The following is a 27,648-nucleotide window of genomic DNA, read 5'->3' on the forward strand; positions in this document are numbered from 1 at the left end:
ACACGGCAAGTCGGGGACATCGACTATGAGGTGCGGCGAATGGACAGGGGTGGGGCGTTACAGATTTACCACCTCAATCTGTTAAAACTTTGGAATGAGGAGGTCCCCGTGGCATTGGTTTCGGTGGTTCCAGAGAAGGCAGAGCTGGGGCCAGAGGTTCAAAAAGGAAAATTGACATCACCCACCGCTCCGGTCCCCTGTGAAGACCACCTCTCCCCGACCCAATTCACGGAGGTCGCCCAGTTGCAGACAGAATTTTCTGACGTATTCTCGCCCCTGCCCGGCTGCACCCATCTCATAGAACACCACATTGAGACGCCCCCAGGGGTGGTAGTGCACAGCCACCCTTACAGACTGCCCGAACACAAAAAAAAGGTGGTTCGGGAAGAACTCGAGGCCATGCTCAAAATGGGCATCGTTGAGGAGTCCCACAGTGACTGGAGCAGCCCGGTGGTCTTGGTTCCCAAGGCCGATGGGTCGGTCCGGTTCTGTGTGGACTATAAAAAAGTCAACGCGGTGTCTAAATTCGATGCATACCCAATGCCTTGTATTGACGAGTTGCTTGTTCGACTAGGCATGGCTCATTTTTATTCAACACTGGATTTGACAAAGGGATATTGGCAGATCCCCTTGACTCTGTTATCCCAAGAAAAAATGACCTTTTCCACACCGTTTGGCTTACACCAGTTTGTAACACTTCCTTTACGGCTGTTTGGGGTGCCCGCTATGTTCCAGCGGCTTATGGATAGGGTCCTCTGCCTCCATGCCACCTACGCGGCTGCATACTTGGACGACATCATTATTTATAGTAATGACTGGCTGTGACACCTAAAACACCTAAGGGCTGTCCTTAGGTCGCTGAGGCAAGCGGGTCTCACAGCCAACCCGAAGGAGTGTGCGATTGAGCGGGTGGAAGTACGGTATCTGGGCTTCCACTTGGGCAATGGGCAGGTGCATCCCCAAATCAATAAGACAGCAGCAATTGTGGCCTGCCTGAGGCCCAAGACCAAAAAGGGGGTGAGACAGTTCCTGGGGCTGGCTGGCTACTATCGTAGGTTTATACCTAATTATTCGGACATCACCAGCCCGCTGACTGATCTCACTAAAAAAGGGGCACCAGATCCAGTCCAGTGGATGGAGCAATGCCAGCGGGCTTTCTCTGAGGTAAAGGCTGCACTGTGTGGGGGGCCACTGTTACACTCCCCTGACTTTTCTCTCCCCTTTGTTTTGCAGATGGATGCATCAGACAGAGGGCTGGGGGCTGTTCTGTCCCAGGAGGTGGAGGGGGAGGACTGTCCAGTGCTGTACATCAGCCGGATTCTGTCAGTGCGTGAGGGCTGGTACAGCACCATAGAAAAGGAGTGCCTCGCCATCAAGTGGGTGGTCCTCACCCTCCGCTACTACCTACTGGGACTCCCTTTCACCCTCTGTTCGGACCACGCGCCCCTCCAGTGGCTCCACTGCATGAAGGATGCCAACGCGCGGATCACCCGTTGGTATCTGGCACTCCAGCCATTTAAGTTCGAGGTGGTCCACAGGCCGGGGGCGCAGATGGTCATGGCGGATTTCCTCTCCCGTCAAGGGGGGGGGGGGTCAGCTGCAGGCCGGACAGCTCCCCGGCCTGAGTAGGGCGGTGGGGGTATGTGGCAGTGGGGGCGTGGTCAAGCGTCAGTCTGTGAATGGAGGGCGGTGTCAGAGAAGGTAAGTGGCAGAATCACTGCACCTGACATGAATTAACCTGTGTTTGTGTGTCTTCACCAGTGACCGCGCCCTATAAAAGGGGAGAGAGAGAGCAGAGAAAAGGAGCTCTCTCGCGACCAGAATGCATGTGTGTGCGTGTGTGAGAGAGTGAATGAGCTGAAAAACCACATATACCACAGAAAATAAAAGTTTCTGAGAACTCAGTTCTGGCCTGCCGTGCTTCTGTGCTCCACCCACCTGCTCTGGTTCTACACATGGTTAATAAATATTTCCCAAATTTCACTTGAAACTTGAGCTCCATTTTCTACTTTTGCTGTGCTTCCTTCAACATGCATGTGATCTCTTCCTTTGCCCCCTCTGCCATGACCTCTCCTTACAAATACATACCTTTGGCCTATTTGGTCCATGCTTACAGTAGCAGCTCAAAGGGGGTATCTTTTACAGATGGATAAAAACTGATTGCTGAATGAACAATACATTGGAGAATCGTAATTATACATAATTAAATAATTGCTATTAGCTGTCAATAAAGGCTTTCCTTGTTTGACACAACTAATCCAGTAGAGCTTTGGGTATGGTATTTGTATAGAATGTGTGTTATCTGTCGAAAAAGGGTTTGATAACGATTTGAAACCAATGAAAAAGCTTTAATACCTTTGCAGATTCTGCTGTGCTAAGATGATGTTGATGAAGAGCAATCAAAAAAGACTGTTATGTGCTCATTCTAATATGTTCACGTTTCTATAGACCCCTTGCACTGATGTCACACTTATGTTAGCTTTCTATAAGGAGACATTTATTTATTTATGAAAGGAGTCACCAGTTACTTTGTCACACTCAATCTGTATTTTTCTTGCCATATTGACTTCAAGAGAGAGAAAAAAAAGTGGCTGGTGAGGGAACGACTGTTTATAGCAACTATAAGTAAATATAAATGAAAAAATATAACATTCTTTAATCAACAAAGAAAAATGAATCACTGGTAAATAGCTGTTATATAAAAAGAATAAAACACTTGATGACCTGCTGTTATAGGAAAATAATTAACTTTGGGGTGGTAACAGTAACTCCGCTTCATTACACCACCCCAGTGTTGATGATTTACTATAATAGCAGAGCATAATGTTTTACTCCTTACTTACAATATTATTAGAGCTTAGATTAAATGATTAACATTTACTAATAATTACTATTGCTAATTAAGCCATTATTAGCCATTAATTAATTTCCTTCTAAGGTACACAAGCAACAGGGTCCAGGGATGACCACAGCCTTGAGAATCTGTTAGATGACATGTTTTGTTTTTGGTTTTGATGGGTTTTTGTCTCTTTTTTTTTTTTTTTTGCTCTTCGTATCAACAGCTCTTTGGGAAACTGATCCTTCATACTGGAATGAACAAGCGAAGAAAATGCTGGACAATGCACTCAAAATCCAGCCACAGACACACAGAGCTAAAAACATCATCCTTTTCCTCGGTGATGGTGAGTTACATGGTTTAAAGTTAGGCTTAGGGGAAGAGTTAGAACAAGGGGAGGTGTTAGGGTGAGAGGAGAGGTTAGGGCCTGTAAATTCTTTCATATCAAATGTAACTAAATCAATTCATGACCTGGAATCTTTGACCTGACTGTTGCTGATTGGCTGAACAAAGGCCTACAACAATTGGGGTGGGGGCTTTACCGAGCAGGAGGCTTTCTGCCTGGCATCGGGCATTTTCCCAACATGAAGCTTCTGTCTATCGTGCTTTGACCAACCATGCATCATGGGGTTTTTCCCAGCAGGAAGCTTCTGCCCAACAAGGGCTTTGTCCAATATGGAGCTTTGTCTATCAAGGAAATTCTGCCAAACATGTGCTTCTTTTTTTTTTTACCATGAGTTGGCCTAGTGGTTAGCGTGTCCGCCTCTTGACCGGGAGATTGCAAGTTCTACTCGCGGTCGGGTCATACCAAAGACCATCATAAAAATGGTACCTACTACCATCTGGCAAGGCACACTGCAATACAGATGCGAGTGGGGAAGTCAAACTCTCATGGTTACCAGAGGACTGGCCCCCCACTGTAACCCTAGCTGTATAGGCGAGAGGCAGAGGGCTATAGAAATGGAGACTGGCGCCTCACTCATACGCCTAAAGAGTTGGTTAGTACTGGGACAGGATACTGTTGACCAGATTCTGGCATGAAAGAGACTTTGACTTGACTTGTGCTTTTTTCCAGCATGAAATTTTTGCCCAACATTGTGCTTTTGCCCAAAAGGGGGCTTCTGTCCAATATGGGGCTTTTGCCCCAAATGAGGCTTTCCTAACCATGTGCTTCTATCCATCCAAGTGTCTCTGCCCAAGAAGAGGCTTCTGCCCAGTGTAGGGCTTTCCAACCAGGGGCTTTTGGCCTCCATGGGGCCTTGACAAAAGCAGAGCTTTGACCAGCCAGGGTTTTCTGTCCAACCAAGGATATCTACCAAATGTGGGGTTTTGTCCAGCCCAGCTTTCTGCTCAGCCAAGGTTTTCTGAACAGGCAGGGGCTTTGTGCCTAAGCAGGGGTTTCTGCCCAACATGGAGCTTCTTGCCAATCCAAGCTTCTACCACTGTTAGCTTTGCCTAGCCACAGACTTTTGCCTAATGAGAGGCTTCTTTCTAAAATGAGGAAATTGCCCAACTGGGGTTTTTGTCAAACCTGGGGCTTCTGCTGAACTCCATGGATTTTTTTTTTCTGCAAGGGTATTTAAGCCATATAAATACTGATTTATTATTATTATTATTATTATTATTATTATTATTATTATTATTATTATTATTATTATTGTACATGTGTATATCAGCATGTGCCTCTGCTTTAGTTTCTCTATTTATATGCAAAGAATATGGTCGTTCTAAAGAAATTCAGATTGTACATGAACTGCTTAGATTTTCATTCTCAAACTGAATTCAAATAAAAAGCATATATTAGCATATAGGTTTTTATAATGGTATTTCTACATCACTGACTCATCAATTTCTCCCACAGGAATGGGTGTGTCCACTGTCTCAGCTGCCCGAATCCTGAGAGGACAGATGGATGGAGGATCAGGGGAGGAGACTGTCCTTGCCATGGATATGTTTCCTTACCTTGCACTGTCAAAGGTAAAAAAACTATGTCATCATCATCATCATCACTCTATTATCACTCCATTGTCATTATTTTGTCATAACTCCATCATTATCATCATAGTCATCATGCTCATCATCATCATCTTCATTCTATCATCAGCACTTCATCACTCAGTCATCATCCTCATCATCATCATTCCATCATCAGCACTCCATCATCCTTCACTCCATCAGCAGCAGCAGCAACAGCAGCAGCTGTATTCCATCATTAGCACTCCATCATTATTATCATCACTCCATTATCACCATCATCATCATCACTCCATCACTTCATCATCAGCAGCAGCAGTCGCAGTAGCAGCAGCGTCACTCAATTATCATCACTCCATCATGATCATCATCTCTTTATTATCATTAACATTATCATTCGATCATTATCATCATCTGCATCAGGGCCGGAATGGGCCCTGTTTTCAGTCCGGGAGTTTAATTCACATTCAGGCCACTTTGAAATGGAGGAGGAATTTGAGTACATTAAAAAAGATAAAACAAATAACTGTTCTTTCACAATGCTTTTTATTTGGTTTAAATTCAGGTAAACTTCACTTCACTTTAACAATATAGGTTCTCGCGTGCATTTGAACCAATGCTTGTGCATTACATGCCGCATATGCCTCGAAAATAATGGCAAATCAACAATGCTGGGTACTCAGCAACCGGCAGATAAAGCGTGAGGGCGCATTAGGCAACTCAAAAATGGTTAAATGAAATGTAGGCTAAAGCAAGTGTTCGATTCTGCTTAGAATATTGGCATACGCATACACCTCTTCTAAGTTATATATTTAACAACAATTATTTAACATCAAATATGACTTCTAGGCCTATGTGTTCATAACCACAATGTGCGCACGCCTGTGGAAATGCACGGTGTGACAGCGAGATGAAATAGGCTGGATGAGGAAATAACGCGCAACAGCACATTTGGGACCTGTTCATCTAAAATTGTTAATAACTGGGATGTAAAGCAATGTCCGGTTCTTCTTAGAATTAAGACATACACCACATCTATACCATGTAAATTGCGAGATTTCACATGACATCAAAAAGCTGAATTGACATCGCAAACTATCAACACATTATAGGCCTAGCATAGACTGATAAAATCGACAAACAGGGTTATCATACTCCATATCTTTCGTAACCTACCAGCTGGTCTTGAGAACATATCTGTCAATTTGGCACATTTTGCTGCCACCTCCTTCCTTTTTTTAAGCTTCGCCCTTTCGGTTCCACCTGGCCTCTTTCTGCCCTCCATCACTGACGCACGCTGTTTCGCGCCAATGTTGTTTAAGTTCCCCGCAATACAGAGGAGGAGTCTTGGACCAAACCAACTGCAATAGAGGGGAGGGGAGAATTTCCTTATTTGGTAGCGCCTATTTAATCTGCTGCGATGCTGTCGGCGTCTGGGCTGCCATGTGAAAATGCAGAGTGCAGTTGAATTGATGATTAATGCAAGAATAAGATCAGTGACCAAAATTAGTGAAAATTATTTTCCCCATGCTCCAAGCAGGCCACCATTGATGGTTTGGGCCGGGGATAGTCCCGGCTAAATATAGGGCCACCCCGGCATTGATCTGCATCATAATCAGTATGTTTTCAAATTGTTCTGCAGCAACATACATTTCGTTTAAACATTAACACATGCCTGCACGTGTACACACACACACACACACACACACACACACACACACACACTCGTTGTTTACCGTTGTTATCTTTTACTGACTGCTCTGTGTATTTTGTCCTCTTTAACACTAGTTACTGGACCTCTGTGCCCAACTGTGTAGCATAAGCTAGTCAGTTAAGTCAGATGTTTATTTAAAATATTTGTACTGTCTATTTTTACTGAAAACAGTTCTACTTTTAGCTTCATGCAGACAAGGAACAACCTCAGCATAAATGTCAGTTTTGCACAACAATTTTCCTTTTTCACCTTCCTACATTGTTTCCAGCTAAACTGAATCAGATTTTTTACTAGAAACATTTTATTGAGATCTGTTTAATGTTAGCATGTTTGTGTTTGTAATGTGTGCAGACGTACAGCGTAGATAAACAGGTAGCGGACAGTGCAAGCACAGCCACAGCATACCACTGTGGTGTTAAAGCACACTCTAAAACAGTGGGTCTAAGTGCAAGTGCCATTCCCTACGAGTGCAACACAACCTTCGGAAATGAAGTTTATTCCGTCCTGCACCGTGCTAAATTACAAGGTATGCTAAAATATGTTAACATGATGATGTGCAAGTGGAAGAGATTGAGGTGTAGGGAAGAATTGGTTCTCCTAAAGATTTTAAGATTTAGTGTTATTTTAGATTGCAGAACCTGTATGCTAATCTACAATAACTAGCTAATACTATTGATGAACTATACTATTGGTGGTTGTCATGGTAACATTGTAATATAGTATTTGACAGGATAAATACATCAGTGAGAAAATAAGGATGTAAATCGAGTCTGTAATAATGACTTTGGGTTTAAGTAAGGCACGGGGTTAACAATTGCGTTTGGGACAAGGGGAAATGATGGACAGGGTTAGTGTGAGGGGCGCAGTTAGAGTGATTGGTGATTAGTTTGAGGAGTGGGTTAGAGTCAGGGCCAGGATTAGAATGATAGGTGGGGTTAGAATAAGGTAAGTTAGAGTGAGGAAAGTGGTCTACAGTGATGGGTGAGGTGTGAGGGAAGGGCTTTACAATGATGGGTGGGGTTAGAGTCAGGGAGTGGGTTTAGTGAGGGGTGGGGTTCCAACAATAGGCAGCTTTAGGGCGGGGGGGGGGGGGGGTAGAGTGAGTGGGATTTATTACATATCAATATGACTCAAGTAACTCTGACTTGTTTGAATAAAAGTGAAGTTCTCATGAAATCCTGTTGATAATTGCTATGGTGTCAGTGACAGAGTAGATTTTGGAGGGTTAAGGTCAAATAACAATGTGTGTTTATAACCAGTCTTTATGACTCATTATCTCTAGGAAAAGTGTTTACCGGTATGTAGCTAAGTATCCACAAGCAATGATTAACAACTAAGAAGGACTGGAAAGTCCTTTATCCTTTTATTATTCCCTGTATAATAAGTGTTGTGCCTGTGTTCTGTGCTCCATCTCACCAGATACACTTTTACTAGGAAAAGAAGTTGAAACCTCTAATTACACACACACACACACACACACACACACACACACACACACACACACACACACACACTTTCCTAACATTAAGTCTTTAAACCTGCCAACTACCAACACCACACTGTTATTTCATAATTCCTTCCACTCCTGCACAGTGAATGTAGCCGTGTGTGTGTGTGTGTGTGTGTGTGTGTGTGTGTGTGTGTGTGTGTGTGTGTGTGTGTGTGAGGTCTGTGTGTACGTGCACAGTCCCACAGGGTGGCCTATGTGTGTATTTGAACAAGTGTGAAACATGTTCAAATATGCCTATTCAGCACTGAGAGAAGAATAACCTCACTGTGCCTTAAGTATTTTCCAGAAAACAGGAAAATGTTCTTTTATATCATGTGTTTGTTAAATAAATTCACCGTCTGTGTGGTTTAGAGGAGCTGAAAGTATTATGGGAGTAGGAACCCTTGCACATGGCTTTTGGATGTCAGTCTGGTGGAAAGACAATGACTTGTGTTTAAAGGATTATTTATTTTCGCAATTATTTGCAAATTCATTGTCCTTTAATGCTTTCATGTGTGTGTGTGTGTGTGTGTGTGGGGCGGCACGGTGGTGTAGTGGTTAGCTCTGTCGCCTCACAGCAAGAAGGTCCGGGTTCGAGCCCCGTGGCCGGCGAGGGCCTTTCTGTGTGGAGTTTGCATGTTCTCCCCGTGCCCGCGTGGGTTTCCTCCGGGTGCTCCGGTTTCCCCCACAGTCCAAAGACATGCAGGTTAGGTTAATTGGTGACTCTAAATTGACCGTAGGTGTGAATGTGAGTGTGAATGGTTGTCTGTGTCTATGTGTCAGCCCTGTGATGACCTGGCGACTTGTCCAGGGTGTACCCCGCCTTTCGCCCGTAGTCAGCTGGGATAGGCTCCAGCTTGCCTGCGACCCTGTAGAACAGGATAAAGCGGCTAGAGATAATGAGATGAGATGTGTGTGTGTGTGTGTGTGTAGGTAAATCAGTAGGCATTGTGACTACCACTCGAGTCCAGCATGCATCTCCGGCAGCAGCATATGCCCACTCAGTGAGCCGCAGTTGGTACAGTGATGCTGATTTACCACCAGAAGCCCAACAAGATGGCTGTGTGGACATTTCCACTCAACTCATCACCAACACTGACATCGATGTAAGACTAACACCTCACTGACACACACCATCACTACACATCATTGAAATCTCCTCCATACCAATGTTTAAGTTAAAATACAACACCTCTTGTACTTTATAATCAAATAAATGGGGTGCTGTGATGCAGAGGGGAACTGTCAGGGTCTTCTAGGCTTTCAGAGAAGGCCCAAACATATCAGCATTTCAAATCTTATATTTAGTTTCTTTCATTCTTTAATTGCTTCCAGAATTTCATTATAATTATTCTCTTCTAATTCAAACTTGGCCTCATTTTCTATCAAATTTGCTTCAGAAATGAAAAGCTTACTGTACTGAAAACATTAAAATAGAGTTATCCAATGAGATTTTTTGTTTGTTTGTTGTCTCTAGGCTAAGAGTTTAGAGCTGGCTCACTCATTGGTTAGGACTTACTATGTGTAAACATAGTAAGCAGGAGATGTAATGATGGTATCAGGAAAGTATAGTGATTATTTTCCTGTCACAAATATTTTACTCCTCTTATACCACAGTAATCCATGATTACATTTTTAAATTATTTTAAATTATTTATAAAAGAACAACACACAATGTGCTCTCTTGTTTATTACACTTATTAAATACATTATACAGTGTCTTGCAAAAGTATTCATCCCCCTTTGTGTTTGTCCTGTTTTGTTGCATTACAAGCTGTAATTAAAATGGATTTATTTATTTATTTATTTATTTATTTTTTGGGGGGGGGGTTAGCACCATTTGATTTACACAACATGTCTACCACTTTAAAGGTGTAAATAGTTTTTTATTGTGACACAAACAATAATTAAGATGGAAAAAAACAGAAATCTGGAGTGTGCATAGGTATTCACCCACCCCCCCCCCCCCAAAAAAAGTCAATACTTTGTAGAGCCACCTTTTGCTGCAATTACAGCTGCAAGTCTCTTGGGGTATGTCTCTATTAGCTTAACACATCTAGCCACTGGGATTTTTGCCCATTCCTCAAGGCAAAACTGCTCCAACTCCTTCAAGTTAGATGGGTTGCATTGTTGTACAGCAATCTTCAAGTTATACCACAAATTCTCAATTGGATTGAGGTCTGGGCTTTGATTAGGACATTCCAAGATGTTTAAATATTTCTCTTTAAACCACTCCTGTGTAGCTTTAGCAGTATGTTTAGCGTCATTGTCCTGCTGGAGAGTGAACCTTTGTCCCAGTCTCAAACCTCTGGCTGACTCAAACAGGTTTTCCTCCAGAATTGCCCTGTATTTAGTGCCATCCATCTTTCCTTCAGTCCTGACCAGCTTTCCTGTCCCTGCAGATGAAAAACATCCCCACAGCATGATGCTGCTGCCACCATGCTTCACTGTAGGAATGGTGTTCTCAGGGTGATGGAAGTGTTGGGTTTGCACCACACATTGTGTTTCCCATGATGGCCAAAAAGTTCAATTTTAGTCTCATTTGACCAGAGAATCTTCTTCCATGTGTTTGGGGAGTCTGCCACATGCTGTTGGGCAAAGTCCAAACTTGTTTTATTTTTTTTCTTTAAGCAATGACTTTTTTTCTGGCCACTCTCCCATAAAGCCCCACTCTGTGGAGTGTACAGCTTAAAATGGTCCTATGGACAGATCCTCCCATCTCCGCTGTGGATCTTTGCAACTCCTTCAGTATTATCTTTGGTGTCTTTGTTGCATCTCTGTTTAATGCCCTCCTTGCCCAGCCTGTGAGTTTTGGTGGGCAGCCTTCTCTTATCAGGTTTGTAGTGGTGACATATTCTTTCCATTTTGCTGTAATGAATTTAACGGTGCTCTGTGGGATATTCAAAGTTTGGGATGTTTTTTCTAACCCAACCCTGATCTATACTTCTCCACAACTTTGTCTTTGACCTGTTTGGAGTGTTCCATGATTTTCATGTTGCTTGCTTAGTAGTGTTACAGAGTCAGGGTCCTTCCAGAACAGGTTGATTTATACAGACATCATGTGACAGATCATGTGACACTTTAATTGCACACAGGTGGATCTTAATCAACTAATTATGTGACTTATGAAGTGAATTGGTTGGACCAGCTCTTATTTAGGGGTTTCATACAAAAGGGGGTGAATACCTATGCGCACTCCAGATTTCTGTTTATTCATCTTAATTATTGTTTGTGTCACAATTTTAAAAAATCTATTTGCACCTTTAAATTGGTAGACATGTTGTGTAAATCAAATGGTGCTAACCCCCCAAAAATCCATTTTAATTCCAGCTTGTAATGCAACAAAACAGGACAAACACCAAGGGAGGGTGAATACTTTTGCAAGACACTGTAGTTCTCTGTTATAAGCTAGCATACTCTGTGTGTGTGTGTGTGTGTGTGTGTGTGTGTGTGTGTGTGTGTGTGTGTGTGTGTGTGTGTGTGTTAACTCAGTTATGGAACTATTTTTGGGCTTTGTCTGAATTCTACAACTTAATGTAAAGTCAGTGCTTTATAACAGCCGCACTTCATAGCATGCTTATAAGTCATTAATAGGGATATGTGTACATCAGCATTCAGTGTTTATTATGTACACTCATTTTTGGGGGAAAAGTTATATTGAGAAACTTTGGGGGAACTCTTCAGTGTTTTACAATTTGACTTGGATCCTTACACTGCAAAAAGTAAAATCTAACCAAGATTAAATATCTTAAATCAAGACAAAATATGCTTGTTATTTGTCTGCCAAGATAATTCTCCTTTCCAGGCAGGTTTTGTGTAAGAGTATTTCACTTACTTTAAGCATTTTTCCCTCAATTATCTTAATAAGGTATTATAACTTGTTATTGAGATTTTATTACTGGTTATGAGTAAGTTCTGTCTTAAAATGAGAATGACCATAATTTCATCGGTGTTATATTAACCATGACAAGTTTGTCAAAGTCAGAATTTCTTATTTCAAGCATCTTATCCTTTTTTTTAATCTCTTAACACAAAACAGATAACTAAATGAAATGAATTGTTGTATTGTCAATCTGGCAACAAAAATAGGCTACATAATGGATTGGTTTGTTGTTTTGATTGTGATTTATTTGGCGGTCTCAGTTGGTATAAACACTTACTTAAACAGAGCACACCAATACGCCCAGATGAAATAGTCAAACTGTTGGTTGGGGGACAAAGTATCTAGCATGTTAAAATGAGTAGTACAACTTTACTTGTTTTTAGTATAAATACACTAGTTTTAAGACATCTGTGGGGTTTCTAAAGCTAGATATATTTACTTGTTTTTAAAAATCTTGCCAAGTAAAATTTTCTTGTTCTGTTGGCAGATAATTTTGCTTATTTTAAGTAAAATATTCCTAATTTTATTACTTTTTTTTCTTGTTTTTGTAAGCTGGGTTTTTGCAGTGTAGCCATGCACTAAATACTTAGTGTTCTCAGGGCCTTGGTCTAAAACAAGCACTTTTATGCCTTATTCGATCCATAAACATGATATAAAATTTAATATAAAATTTATAAGTGTTTGAACCCTTTCAGGAAGCTAAGGACCCTTAACTATCCAACAAACACTTGAAGGATTATAAATTGTGTATTAATATTCATAGTATGAATAAAGGCATAATAGTGCTAATTTTAAATGAGGGCACTAAGAATACTTTATAAATAGTTAGTATACAGCTAATCAAGAGCCATAATAACTTGTAATAAAAGTGTTATGAATTATTACAGCAATGGAATTGAATAAATAATATATGCACATTTAAAAGATAAAGCCTTTAGTTATAAACATGTTATATATAGGTTATTAATGATACACCAATAGCATACTAATTGTTTTTAAGCATGTTTTATATGTGGATAAATGGTTAACACATCATCTAATAATAGATAATGAATACTTTGTAAGGTGAGGGCAACATTATTTAACAATTATTCACTGAAGGCAACATGAATATCAGTGAATAATAACCGAGATGAAGTCAACGTGTCAGGATGCAGGCACTTATGGCTGTATGTGCAGGGGAGAGTGGGAAATGCAGACTGGCAAACAAATCCAAAACGCTAGACGAAATCAAAGTCGATCAATTGGCAGACAGAGTAATAAGGGCTAGACTAAAGAGTAACAAGAACGAGACAATAACGAGGGTCGAGAACACAATAAGGCAGGCAGAATAACAAGGCTTGGTATGACAGGTAAGACACTGAATAATACTTCACATCGAGTGAGTGTGGGAGAGGTGTTTATATAGCATGGGCTGATTAATCAGGAAATGAGTGACAGGTGTAATTAATAGGCAGGTGATAGAGGGCGCTGTGGTTCTTGAGTGTTGTAGCTCAAATCGGCCATGTTTGTAGTCTGACTGGAAGTGGCACTCTCTGTCGCATTACTGACACAAGGTTATTATTCACTGATATTCACTGAGCCTGAGAAAGATATACTAGCTTTAGTATAAATGCACAGGTGAGTTTTTAAATCATATTAATAAAACAATTTATTTCAAACTTCAAAAGAGGCATGCAAATGTAATAAAGGCATGTGCAGAGTTGTGTCACTTATCTATGCTGACTCACATAAAATACTTTGTTTTGAAATAGATGAAATAAATCACAATTCCAGCGGCACGGTGGTGTAGTGGTTAGCGCTGTCGCCTCACAGCAAGAAGGTCCAGGTTCAAGCCCCATGGCCGGCGAGGGCCTTTCTGTGTGGAGTTTGCATGTTCTCCCCGTGGGTTTCCTCCGGGTGCTCCGGTTTCCCCCACAGTCCAAAGACATGCAGGTTAGGTTAACTGGTGACTCTAAATTTTTTAAAGATATTTTTTGGGCTTTTTTTCACCTTTATTGGATAGGACAGTGTAGAGACAGGAACTGAGTGGGAGAGAGAGACAGGGAGGGATCGGGAAATGACCTCAGGTCGGAATCAAACCCGGGTCCCCGGATTTATGGTATGGCGCCTTATCCACCTGAGCCCCGACGCCCCGACTGGTGACTCTAAATTGACCGTAGGTGTGAGTGTGAATGGTTGTCTGTGTCTATGTGTCAGCCCTGTGATGACCTGGTGACTTGTCCAGAGTGTACCTCGCCCGTAGTCAGCTGGGATAGGCTCCAGCTTGCCTGCGACCCTGTAGAACAGGATAAAGCGGCTAGAGATGATGAGATGAGATGAAATCACAATTCCACCTTATTTTTGAATAGTTTTAGAACAAACTTTGTAGTATCTTTAGTGCTAGGAACAGCATTTTTTTCATAATTTGTAATTCTTCCTCACTTACAGTGACAAAGCGATTGGCAGCTATTTTGCTGAGTCACTCAAGGTGATTATTGAGAAATAGTCCTAATTTCTCAACCAATCAGCACACGTGATTTCCTATAATCACCTGAGTATTTATACTAACACTTATTAATACCAGATTTTATTCATTAATAAAACATGTTAAACTTTTTTCTTTACTCTCTGTGTGCATTAGGTTATTCTTGGAGGTGGACGGATGTACATGACACCCAAAGGCACTCCAGATCCAGAATATCCGTTTTCATCGTCACGGAAAGGTGACCGAGAGGACAAGATGAACTTAATTGAGGCATGGCTGGATGAGCGGAAGGTAAATTATACACCAGGAAAGTGTAAGTGGGTTTAGGTTATAATCAGTGTGGTTTAGGGGGAGTAGGGGGTTTAAGGTGGAATAAGTGATATAAAACATGTAGCCAGTATTAAAGACTCTTTATTTATACAAATATGAATGTGTCATAGCTAAAAATAATGCTTAATATTTAGCACCATTGTTTACCCATAACATGGATTCCAACTGCAATAAAAATGCAAGTCTTCATGTCTCCCTACAGTTAAGAGGGATAATAAAAAGGGGTATAGATGGGCTGAGCATCTCTGCCCCCACAAAAAGGGGGGAATGGACAATACAGGTGGAGCTAATGCTCGACCACAAACTAGAGAGAGCCAGAGGGATTATTGTACATTGCCGTTTTTAGAAGTATATTTAAAATTGCATTATTATTTCAGATCTAGAAAATATACATAAATAAACTAGAAAAGCACTCAGAGACCGCAGACCTCCGCCAAGAATCCTTTAAAAAATCCCGGGATCCAGACGGTGATCCGGATCACTGCTAAAATTTAATGGATTGTTACTTGTGCCCAGTCACACCTCTGGAAAAAATTTCAGAGCAATCCGTTCATAATTTTTTCCATAATGTTGCTAACAGACAAACCAACAAACAAACAAACAAACCAATGCTACCGAAAACATAACCTCCTTGGCGGAGGTAAAAATAAATTGTGCAAATACTAAAATGAAATGTGAATATAACATTTTCTCTGTCATGTTTCTTTCTTTTTCCTCAGGACAGAAGTGCTCAGTATGTTTGGAATAAAGAGCAGTTTAACGCAGTGGATGTGAACACTACAAACTGTCTGATGGGTAATGTGATTTAATTGTAACCCTCCCACACAAATAAATGAGCTTTGACTCTTGGAAATGCTGAACGGTTTCATGCAGAGCTGAGAACAGATCTTTTAATAAACTAGAAAAGCACTTGGAGAGCACAGACCTCCACCAAGAATCCTTTAAAAAAATCCGGGATCCAGAAGGTGATCCAGATCACCGCCAAAATTTAATGGATTGTTACTTGTGCCCAGTCACACCTCTGGAAAAAATTTCAGATCAATCCGTTCATTACTTTTTCCATAATGTAAACAAATACTAGAATCAAAAGATTTTTTTGAAAAAAGGTTGTACGTAGGGGTTAATATCGCCAGTAAAAGAAAAAATATATAATATAATATGGCGGCACGGTGGTGTAGTGGTTAGCGCTGTCGCCTCACAGCAAGAAGGTCCGGGTTCGAGCCCCGTGGCCGGCGAGGGCCTTTCTGTGTAGAGTTTGCATGTTCTCCCCGTGTCCGCGTGGGTTTCCCCCACAGTCCAAAGACATGCAGGTTAGGTTAACTGGTGACTCGAAATTGACTGTAGATGTGAGTGTGAATGGTTGTCTGTGTCTATGTGTCAGCCCTGTGATGACCTGGCGACTTGTCCAGGGTGTACCCTGCCTTTCGCCCGTAGTCAGCTGGGATAGGCTCCAGCTTGCCTGCAACCCTGTAGAAGGATAAAGCGGCTAGAGATAATGAGATAGTTGAATATTCTATATTTTTATCAAGGTGAAATGAGTCTGACATTGGTTATGGCCTGCCTGTCTAATCACTAAGTTTCTGAAATTGTTTTCTCTCACAGGGCTGTTTGAACCAAAGGACATGAGGTTTGAGGTATTCAGGAACCAGACACGTGATCCCTCCATCGTGGATATGACTGAGAAAGCCATTCAGATCCTCCAGAAGAACCCAAATGGATTTTTCCTCTTTGTGGAAGATGAGTACTTTACATAAAATTACTCGAAGTTAATATTGTGTCCAAAATAAATTATTTGTAAATGTACCATGTAAGCAACATGCATCTCTGTATGCTGTGAAACTTACATTCATTATTTTTAAAGTGAGCTATAAATTATTGAATTGCTAAAAAGTGTGTATGACTAAATAATTTGTTATTTATAAGAGTAAATGTTTTGTTCCCACTGCAATTGTAGCCAATTGACCCAATAAATTTTAATTAAATTTTTAAAAAATTATTCATGATTACAACATTTATTTCATCTGCAAGGGGCAGGATCGATCATGGCCACCACGCTGGCATTGCTAAACTGGCGCTAACAGAGACAGTGATGTTTGACCGAGCTATTCATCGAGCATCTCAGCTCACCAAAGAGTCAGAAACTCTCACCATTGTCACTGCAGATCACTCACATGTCTTCACGTTTGGCGGGAACACACCCCGGGGAAACCCTATTTTTGGTGTGTAGTTCAGATTAGTGCTGCTGTTTACCTTTGTAGGAAACAGGAATATTGTTGTGATTGTATAGGTTTTTGTGGGGTTTTTTGTTTGTTTGTTTTTTTTAATTAAGGACTGGCACCAAAGAATGCAGATGACAGACTTCCATTTACTAGTATCCTGTATGCTAATGGCCCTGGATATGTGCACATAAACGGGACGAGAGCGAATGTGTCAGCAGTGGATTACTGTAAGTGTCTGTGTGAGATGTTAACATTAACACTATTAGAATAAAAATAAAAATGAACAACATTGGATTTCTTATAGAGCCAGACTGGAATAATAATCTAGCTTCTATAGCTGAAGTTAGCTACATAGCATTCTCTGGAAGAAACAAAGTGCTATAGAATGTGTATATAAAATTTAGCATGAGGATCAAAACATCAGATTAAGAACCTAAAACCCTATTGGGATGAATTCATTCCACTGCAATATAATTGAATTATTATTAATTATTACCACCAATTTTCTGTGATTTTATCCAGTACAATTCTGCCATGTTGGTCATTTTTTATGGAATATGTCTAACACAATGACATCATCTTCTGCTTGAAATAAAATAAAACAAATGTTAAGCATAAACGTATTGAAATAACACCAGGTTATAAATAGAGAGTATATGTATATTATTGCAAATTCAGGACGTTTTGAGAATCTTCTATGAATCATCCATATATAATTCCTGTTATACACAAAGTGATTCATAAGAGTGTTATAAATACCATATTTATCACCACTTTTCCTTATTTAAGGAAACTCTGAAAAACAAAAGTCATAACACTTGCATAATGGCTTCAAAGCTGCACTGGATATCCATGACCAAATTAAAGATATATTTATTTTCAGATTTTTGGTAATACTTGGCAACATGGTGGTGTAGTGGTTAGCACTGTTGCTTCACAGCAACAAGGTTCTGGGTTCAAGCCCAGTGGTCGATGGGGGCCTTTCTGTGTGGAGTTTGCATGTTCTCCCCATGTCTGCGTGGGTTTCGTCCAGGTGCTCCAGTTTCCCCCACAGTCCAAAGCATGGGCGATTGCTCTAAGACAATGAGGGAGGCTCAGCCTCCTCTAAAAATGACGAACATTGTGTAGGATGAATTGCGCTAGGCTTATGTTATAGTCGACCTTATAACATTGCTATTTCAGATCCAGAATCATAGAAATATATGTGCTCAACCCAACTACAGTGCGAAATCATTCCCTTATAACTTTAATGTGTGCTTGAGTTTTTCCCTTTCGTGACAGCGCAATGCAGCCCAGCCTCAGTGGACTTCAATGGCATTTGGGAGCTATGCGCTTTTCAATCTCAAAATGCAAGACGGTTATTGGACAAATACTGCGAAAACGCCCGCCCACGGAGTCTCACGGACTCCCAGCCTCAGTGGACTTCAATGGCATTTGGGAGCTATGCGCTTTTCAATCTCAAAATGCAAGACGGTTATTGGACAAATACTGCGAAAATGCCCGCCTACAGACTCTCAGCCTCACATGGGAGGGACATGGCAGTTTCCGCAAGGAGACTGGTGATTGGTGAAAGCGGCCGGATATTTTCTTTGATTGACAGCTTGTTTCAACTATAGACAGGCAGCGGTGAATTTCAGTTCAGTCCCATGCGGATTCGCAAGTGCTGTGGTGTATTGTAAGAGATCAGCTTACATTTCGATTTCATTCATTACATACGGTTTCTACCAGCTTTTTTAGTTTGTATATATTTTCATTGTAAATAAAGTGTAAATATAGTGTTGTCAAGTTTGCTATCTTAGTTCCAGAAATTTCGTTTATTTGAGTGACTGAACTTGAACTTGAGGGAGCTAGTCAGCTAGCAAGAAAGCTGCGCACGGATGCCAAGCATTGCTGATTTAATTTTGGCGAAGCCATTTGCCAGTCTTCCTTTCAAGGAAAAAATTAAAATTAAAGAGCAGGGTAGACCAACGCCTCAAATTGACTTGGTGAAAAAGGTAGGGAATAATACTCGTTCCTTTCAGCTCTCCTGGTACGAGAAAGTGAATTGGCTAACAGCAAGTGACCCACATCAACAACAGTAAATAGGCTACTTTAGTAATATGTCATGGATGGACCAAAAATATAGAATCTATTTAAAATGTTTATGCTGAGTATATTATATTGGAATATAGATTTCTCTGGATATGAATTAAACACAGCTACAATTTGGAAAACATTTTTAAACAAAAACACAGCCGAGAACATTTCACACTACAGACCTGGATTAAAAGTGAAGGGTTATCAAAATTGTCAATAAAACATTTCTCAGTCAAAATAAGTAAAATATAGGGAAAGTGTCATTGAATGAAATGTGTGGCACCCAGCTCTACTGCTGAGGTTCCTGACAAAGAGCTGCTTTCAATAATGATCAATTTTTAAACAACATGCCACAATTTTAAAATATAAAATGTTAAAATATACCCCTCCCCCCCAATACCACCATCATGTATATTGGACAGTAGGCTAATGGGCCAAAAGAACCTGTTATTTCACAGTTTGTGACGCTGCCAGCAATCAGCCAGATCAGAGGCAAGAGTATGGACAAAATTGATGTTTTTTCTTTTAAAATCTGGAAATATCGTAACCGACCAGCCTCCCCTGTTTGAAAGACTACCAGCCGCCACTGGTCCAAAGACATGCAGGTTAGGTTAATTCGTGGCTCTAAATTGACCGTAGGTGTGAATGTGAGTGTGAATGGTTGTTTGTCTCTATGTGTCAGCCCTGCAATGATCTGGCAACTTGTCCAGGGTGTACCCTGCCTCTCACCCACAGTCAGCTGGAATAGGCTCCAGCTTGCCTGTGACCCTGCACAGGATAAGCAGTTATGGATGGATGGTCATACTTTATTTCATGGGTATGTATATTTAAGAGTGCTGTTATCCTGACTATGATATGGCTGTTATCTGGCTGTAGGCGCAGGCATATTGATATTCAGTACAACAGCAAAGTTCCTAGAAATTCATATATTTTTTCACCAGCCAGCCGGACTAGTTACCTTCCAAAGTAACTAGCCAAACAGAAAATCAACTAGCCAAAATTTGTTCATTTATGAATTTTACTTCTGTCAAAAATAATACAAAAGAGAGTAGTTACCATTGTTCATGGCTAATGTGCATTTATTTCAAGACCTGAGTATTTTGATACTGTTGTTAAATACATAAATGAGAACAACACAGAGCACCATAATAGCGGAGCTTCCAGCGGAGCACCATACCTAAGAAAAAATTGTAAATCCATCGAGTTGATTTTTTGTGGTGTGTACGTGTACCACCACTCATACACACTGCCTAGTGGTCAGTGTTAGTAATTACCAGTCATACACACCGCCTAGTGGTCAGTGTTAGTAATTACCAGTCATACACACCGCCTAGTGGCCAGTGTTAGTAATTACCAGTCATACACACCGCCTAGTGGCCAGTGTTAGTAATTACCAGTCATACACACCGCCTAGTGGTCAGTGTTAGTAATTACCAGTCATACACACCGCCTAGTGGCCAGTGTTAGTAATTACCAGTCATACACACAGCCTAGTGGTCAGTGTTAGTAATTACCAGTCATACACACCGCCTAGTGGCCAGTGTTAGTAAATTACTAGGGATGCAAACGGCGCGCCTTTTGGCGGATGCTGCCTTTTTCACGGCTGAATCGCGCAGATCCGATTTTTTTTGGGGGGGGGGTGTTGGAGTGTCTGATTATAATTTCAAAGTAAATTCTGTATTAAAATTACTAAATAAGCAAATGCCGTTACAGTCCATGAAACATAGGAAGTATAAGTATGAGAAGAAAACAGTAAATCAGAAAGCTGCGCACGTTTGCGCGAAAGCTGCGCAAAAGTGCGCAGCTTTCTGATTTACTGTTTTCTTCTCATACTTCCTATGTTTCATGGACTGTAACGGCATTTGCTTATATACAGAATTTACTTTGATGAAATTATAACCAGACACTCCAATACCCCCCCTAAAAAAAAATCGGATCTGCACGATTCAGCCGTGAAAAAGGCGGCATCCGCCAAAAGGCACGCCGTTTGCATCCCTGAGTAATTACCAGTCATACACACCACCTAGTGGCCAGTGTTAGTAATTACCAGTCATACACATCGCCTAGGGCGGCACGGTGGTGTAGTGGTTAGCGCTGTCGCCTCACAGCAAGAAGGTCCGGGTTCGAGCCCCGTGGCCAGCGAGGGCCTTTCTGTGTGGAGTTTGCATGTTCTCCCTGTGTCCGCGTGGGTTTCCTCCGGGTGCTCCGGTTTCCCCCACAGTCCAAAGACATGCAGGTTAGGTTAATTGGTGACTCTAAATTGACCGTAGCTGTGAATGTGAGTGTGAATGGTTGTCTGCATCTATGTCTCAGCCCTGTGATGGACTTTCGCCCGTAGTCAGCTGGGATAGGCTCCAGCTTGCCTGCGACCCTGTAGAACAGGATAAAGCGGCTAGAGATAATACACACGCCTAGTGGCCAGTGTTAGTAATTACCAGTCATACACACCGCCTAGTGGTCAGTGTTAGTGATTAGATTAGATTAGATTAGATTAGATTAGATTAGATTAGATTAGATTAGATTAGATTCACTTTATTCATCCCACATTGGGGAAATTCACGTGTTACAGTAGCAAGAAAATGTCAAACAGATAACAAATAAAACTGCAATAAAAATTAGACAAAATGAAGGATTAAATACAGAGGGCTATTTACATTATCTACCGTGAAAAAGTATAGAAAAATTTCCTTATTGAGAGGCTCGGAAAAATTGCACATTACAGGTAGACTCTGTATATATACACACATGTACATAAATAATATTTATATATACTATATAAATATAAGTATGCATAAAAATAGTTTAAGGCCTATATTATTGCACATAATAATTGCATCAATGAGAGATGGCACAGGTAGTAGTGGTGAAATAGTGCAAATATAATGACAAACAGGTTATTGGTGCTACGTTACAAGTTGTGGGTGTTATACAGTCTGACAGCAGTAGGTATGAATGACCTGCGGTATCTCTCCTTCTTACATCGTGGGTGTAGCAGTCTACTACTAAAAGAGTTGCTTAAAGCCCCCACAGCCTCATGTAGGGGCTGAGAGGGGTTATCCATGATTGAGGTCAGCTTGGCTAACATCCTCCTCTCACCCACCACCTCAATGGAGTCCAGAGGACAGTCCAAGACTGAGCCAGCATTTCTGACCAGTTTATTAAGTTTCTTCCTGTCCCTTTCTGAACTTCCACAGCCCCAGCAGACTACAGCATAGAAAATCACTGATGTTACCACAGAGTCATAAAAAGTCCTAAGTAGTGTCCTGCACACACCAAAAGACCTCAGTCTTCTCAAGAGGTTGAGATGACTTTGGCCCTTCTTGTACAGGACATCTCTGTTGTTAGTCCAGTCCATTTTGTTGTTGAGGTGAACACCCAGGTATTTGTACTCCTCCACGATCTCAATGTCCAAACCCTGGATGTTCACTGGTGCAATTTGAGGAACCGTCCTTCTGAAATTGATCACCACCTCCTTTGTCTTGCTGGCATTGATGCGCAGGTGGTTCAGTTCGCACCAGGCGACAAAGTTGGTGATGACCTCTCTGTACTCCAGATCGTCCCCCTCTGACACATGTCCAACGATGGCTGTATCATCTGAGAACTTCTGGAGGTGGCAGCTGTCCGTGTTGTAGCTGAAGTCAGATGTGTAAAGTGTAAAGAGGAAAGGAGAGAGCACTGTACCCTGTGGAGCCCCTGTGCTGCAGACTACCACATCAGACACACAGTCGCGGAGCCTCACATACTGCGGTCTGTTAATGAGGTAGTCAATGATCCATGTAGCCAGGTGGCAGTCGACACCAGCTCCCTCCAGCTTCCCCCTAAGCAGTGATGGCTGGATTGTGTTGAAAGCACTGGAGAAGTCAAAGAACATGATTTTCACAGTGCTCCCAGTGCCCTCCAGGTGCAAAAGTGACCGGTGTAGCAGGTAAATGACAGCGTCATCCACACCAATGCCCGGTTGATATGCGAACTGCAGGGGGTCCATCTTGCTGTTCACCAGGTGTCGGAGGTGGGAGAAAACAATCTTCTCCATGATTTTCATTAGGTGATACAGTCATACACACCGCCTAGTGGTCAGTGTTAGTAATTACCAGTCATACACACCACCTAGTGGTCAGTGTTAGTAATTACCAGTCATACACACCGCCTAGTGGCCAGTGCTAGCCAGCAAAGAAATAAAACAAAAGAGACTGGTTATGATATAAGAAAATTCTACAACCCAGAAACAGATGGGAGCTCCGCTTTTAGGCAGTGCCTAAATCTCATCTCATCTCATTATCTCTAGCCGCTTTATCCTTCTACAGGGTCGCAGGCAAGCTGGAGCCTATCCCAGCTGACTATGGGCGAAAGGCGGGGTACACCCTGGACAAGTCGCCAGGTCATCACAGGGCCGACATATAGACACAGTGCCTAAATCTATATATTATAATATCAACAAATAATAATATATTGGAAAACTTAGCAACTTGGTGTGTGAGTATTGAAAACAAATATACTTACTATCATGACTATAGCACCCAAAATATGTCCAACATGCTTTCTGTATTTAACCATTTATGAGAGAGAAAGCATTAGGAGCTTCATATTGACTAGGAATCAACTTGAAAAAAATTAATTATTCCATAAAAATCGTATTGCAGCCAAGGCCTACCCTGCTCCCATGTTTGCTTATAAGTCCTTTGTCGTTTCTGCTTCTCGTATGCTTTATCGGCGGCCTTTTTCTCCTTTTCAGACCTAGGTCGCTTTGTCCCCGTCTCTGGCGGTTTCTGTACACCTTTCAGAAAATTCCACATTGCAATGTAGCTTTGGCAGATGTAGATGTAAACAACAACAAAAACGCGTGTTTAAATGGGCGATAATGTGGCCACATCTATTGAATTTGATAACATGATTACCGCGATATTCAACGAGATGCGTTATATGCATGCACAGTAGTGAAAAAAACGACAGCCTGACTCGTACACGATATGAGTTGGAATTCTTTGGTATTTTCCGTCCTGCCAATGAACACATCGATGAACACAGACAAGGCGCACGCTTAATATGTGGCGGCTTTAGTTGATGGTGTGTCTGAATCTTCGCGTCATATATATTTTTTATTTTCAACTAGCCAGCCAGGCTGGCTAGTGACAGGAATTACCCGCCAAATGACAAATTAAGTTGCCTCGGGCGACCGGACCACCACGAATTTCGAGCCGTGAAGTGTGATATCACTTTTATTCCAGAGCTCTGTAAGCAAGAAATTAATATCGATTAACAGATGTTTCAGACACAATATGGGCAAATATTTTCTTTATTTTTATTCCATCAATGAAAATAGAATCCACGCCTGGATAGAGTGTTGCATGCTGCCATAAAATACACAGGCTGACTGATAGCCTGTAGTAAGTGTAGTTGTTATTTTCCCCAGAATAGACCACAGCCCAGTAAATGTGGCCTTCAAAGACAACAACACCCAGCCGCCTCACACGTTAATATGTTCACTCTCACCTGATTACTGACAAAACACACCTGGTTCCAATTACACATATCCTATTAACAGAGATTATGGACATTCAATTCAGTGCAAAGTTTCCACTCAGCTTGTATTTTGCATCTGATATACCAAGGAATTGATTCTGATTTTGCTATTCTGTTTTTATCTGTTTTTTTCTCTCTGGTATTTGTGATTCTGTGTTTATCCTGGATATCCTGTTTGTAACTAAATCTCCAAAACCACACAAAAGACCTGAATATAGCCCAAGTCATTCAGGCATTAGAAAAGAGAGACATTTATTTTTTCGGCCTTTGCATGGGAAGCAAAGTCACACACATTTCTGATTTATAGACATGATCCACTCCATAACTCCCTCTTCCCTCTCCCAATCTTTGCAATGTATCTTACATTAGAAATGGTTCTGTACTTCATGCACACACTGTCTGTACTTACATTTGTCTTTGTTTACAGAAATTTGTTAGATTTCAGTCAGAGGTTTTGCTATAACAATATCATTTGTTGTAGTTCCCATTTTTCACCACTAAGTACAATAATTACTATATGGAGTTAAACGGGGTGGGCGCGTAAACTCTTGATGAGTCTTGATCAGCATATATTATTATTATTATTATTATTATTAACTTATATATATAAGTTCCAAACAGCTGATTCTATGTCAGCATTAGCCTTACAAGCTTTTGCTTTGCAAGTGTAAAGTTGGGAAGGCAGGAAAAAGGGTCCGGCAGCTATCTTGTGCTGATGTGGAAAGTGTGCCAAGCAGAAAACTGACATTGAATGTGTTTGTTGTAAAGAGCACAAAGCTTTATGTGATATAATACAGGCACAGTCATTGAATTGTTTCACGGATAAATTCAGTTTGGAAACCTACACTGCAACCCCACTATAAAGAACTCCTTGGGGGAAGTCCAAATAGTTAGTTCTACCGAAAAGTTTGTAATACTGAATTGGACACACTTGTCACACCAAAGACTCACTCTTAAGTAAAACAAGACCAGCTAGTTGTGTTTAATTTATATTTACACTTAGTTCACTTACATGTTTACGAATTAAATAAGTAAATAAGGAAATAAGTCACACTCACCATTGTTTGCTTGCCGCATTTTCTTTCTTTTCAGCCCATCATGTTGATTGCAGTTATGGATGAAGTCTCTGAGCTCTTTTGCTTTTTCTTTAAAAGTTGAAATTGAATTTTTTTGGATACAATATTCTTTAGACAAATTTGTTGCTTCATCACCATGCTTTAGACAGTCCAGGATATGATGTGTGTCTTCGACGGTGTCACGTCCACCTGTGCGCAGCGGCACACCTCAAACTGCTACTTACCGTATGTACATGCACGTAGCGTCATTAAGACTAATTACCATGTACCTGTTCCGGATTAGAGTGAAATCACAGCACATGCTTATAAGGACTCTCACTACACACAGACTTTACAAAGTATGCACGCTGTACCTAGTGTCTCACGTTACCAAACCTTTTGTAGCATTATGTTGATATTCTGGTTTCTGACTCTGTTTTGTATTTTGCCATTTTTCTCTGCCTTTGATATCCTGCATGTGCCTCGCTTCACTATTGCCTGTTTCTTGACACTGATGTTTGATCACCGATTTGGATCTGTTTGCCAGCGTGTTTTTAAATAAAACTCTTCCAGTGATTACGGCCATCTATTGCCTGCAATTTCTGACAGATGAAGAGTATCTTACATTTATGAGTAGCCATGACAACAATGCTTACGGAGTAAAGACTCAAGTAAAACTACAATCCCATTCCAAAAAATTTGGGACAAAGTACAAATTATAAATAAAAACGGAATGTAATCATGTGGAAGTTTCAAAATTCCATATTTTATTCAGAATAGAACATAGATGACATATCAAATGTTTAAACTGAGAAAAGGTATCATTTAAAGAGAAAAATTAGGTGATTTTAAATTTCATGACAACAACACATCTCAAAGTTGGGACAAGGCCATGTTTACCACTGTGAGTCATCCCCTTTTCTCTTTACAACAGTCTGTAAACGTCTGGGGACTGAGGAGACAGGTTGCTCAAGTTTAGGGATAGGAATGTTAACCCATTCTTGTCTAATGTAGGATTCTAGTTGCTCAACTGTCTTAGGTCTTTTTTGACGTATCTTCCGTTTTATGATGCGCCAAATGTTTTCTATGGGTGAAAGATCTGGACTGCAGGCTGACCAGTTCAGTACCCAGACCCTTCTTCTACGCAGCCATGATGTTGTAATTGATGAACTATGTGGTTTGGCATTGTCATGTTGGAAAATGCAAGGTCTTCCCTGAAAGAGACATCGTCTGGATGGGAGCATATGTTGCTTTAGAACCTGGATATACCTTTCAGCATCGATGGTGTCTTTCCAGATGTGTAAGCTACCCATGCCACATGCACTAATGCAACCCCATACCATCAGAGATGCAGGCTTCTGAACTGAGCGCTGATAACAACTTGGGCCGTCCTTCTCCTCTTTAGTCCGAATGACACGGCGTCCCTGATTTCCATAAAGAACTTCAAATTTTGATTCGTCTGACGACAGAACAGTTTTCCACTTTGCCACAGTCCATTTTAAATGAGCCTTGGCCCGGAGAAGACGTCTGCGCTTCTGGATCATGTTTAGATATGGCTTCTTCTTTGAACTATAGAGTTTTAGCTGGCAACGGCAGATGGCACGGTGAATTGTGTTCACAGATCATGTTCTCTGGAAATATTCCTGAGCCCATTTTGTGATTTCCAATACAGAAGCATGCCTGTATGTGATGCAGTGCCGTCTAAGGGCCCGAAGATCACGGGCACCCAGTATGGTTTTCTGGCCTTGACCCTTACACACAGAGATTCTTCCAGATTCTCTGAATCTTTTGATGATGATACGCACTGTAGATGATGATAAGTTCAAATTCTTTGCAATTTTACACTGTCGAACTCCTTTCTGATATTGCTCCACTATTTGTCGGCCTTGAGAACGACTCCACAGAGGTTCAATACCTGGGTACTCACACCAGCTAGTCAGATTAGCCAAGTCTAGTCAGACAAGCTGATGAAGTGAACTGATGAAGCTCCTTGGATGAGAGGTGAAATGTCTTTGAAGATTTAAAACCAAGTCCAGTTGCATTCGATACAATTTCCTTGAGATAACAGAATTTTTATCAAAGTCA

The 27,648-nt window shown here is 41.2% G+C and overlaps 1 protein-coding gene across 1 annotated transcript in view; it reads left to right on the forward strand.

The window, feature by feature from the left end:
* The window catches only part of alpi.1 (alkaline phosphatase, intestinal, tandem duplicate 1), a 46,557-nt gene that overhangs the window by 15,256 nt on the left and 3,653 nt on the right, over positions 1–27,648 (forward strand). Inside the window, exons 2-10 of the mRNA XM_060940488.1 lie at positions 3,063–3,182; positions 4,698–4,813; positions 6,876–7,050; positions 8,947–9,119; positions 14,520–14,654; positions 15,413–15,488; positions 16,296–16,434; positions 16,722–16,912; positions 17,023–17,139. Of these exons, the coding sequence (XP_060796471.1) occupies positions 3,063–3,182; positions 4,698–4,813; positions 6,876–7,050; positions 8,947–9,119; positions 14,520–14,654; positions 15,413–15,488; positions 16,296–16,434; positions 16,722–16,912; positions 17,023–17,139 (1,242 nt within the window). The remainder of the gene's footprint in view (positions 1–3,062; positions 3,183–4,697; positions 4,814–6,875; positions 7,051–8,946; positions 9,120–14,519; positions 14,655–15,412; positions 15,489–16,295; positions 16,435–16,721; positions 16,913–17,022; positions 17,140–27,648) is intronic.

This window comes from Neoarius graeffei, chromosome 15 (genome assembly GCF_027579695.1).
Source record: "Neoarius graeffei isolate fNeoGra1 chromosome 15, fNeoGra1.pri, whole genome shotgun sequence".
Classification (NCBI taxonomy): Eukaryota; Metazoa; Chordata; class Actinopteri; order Siluriformes; family Ariidae; genus Neoarius; species Neoarius graeffei.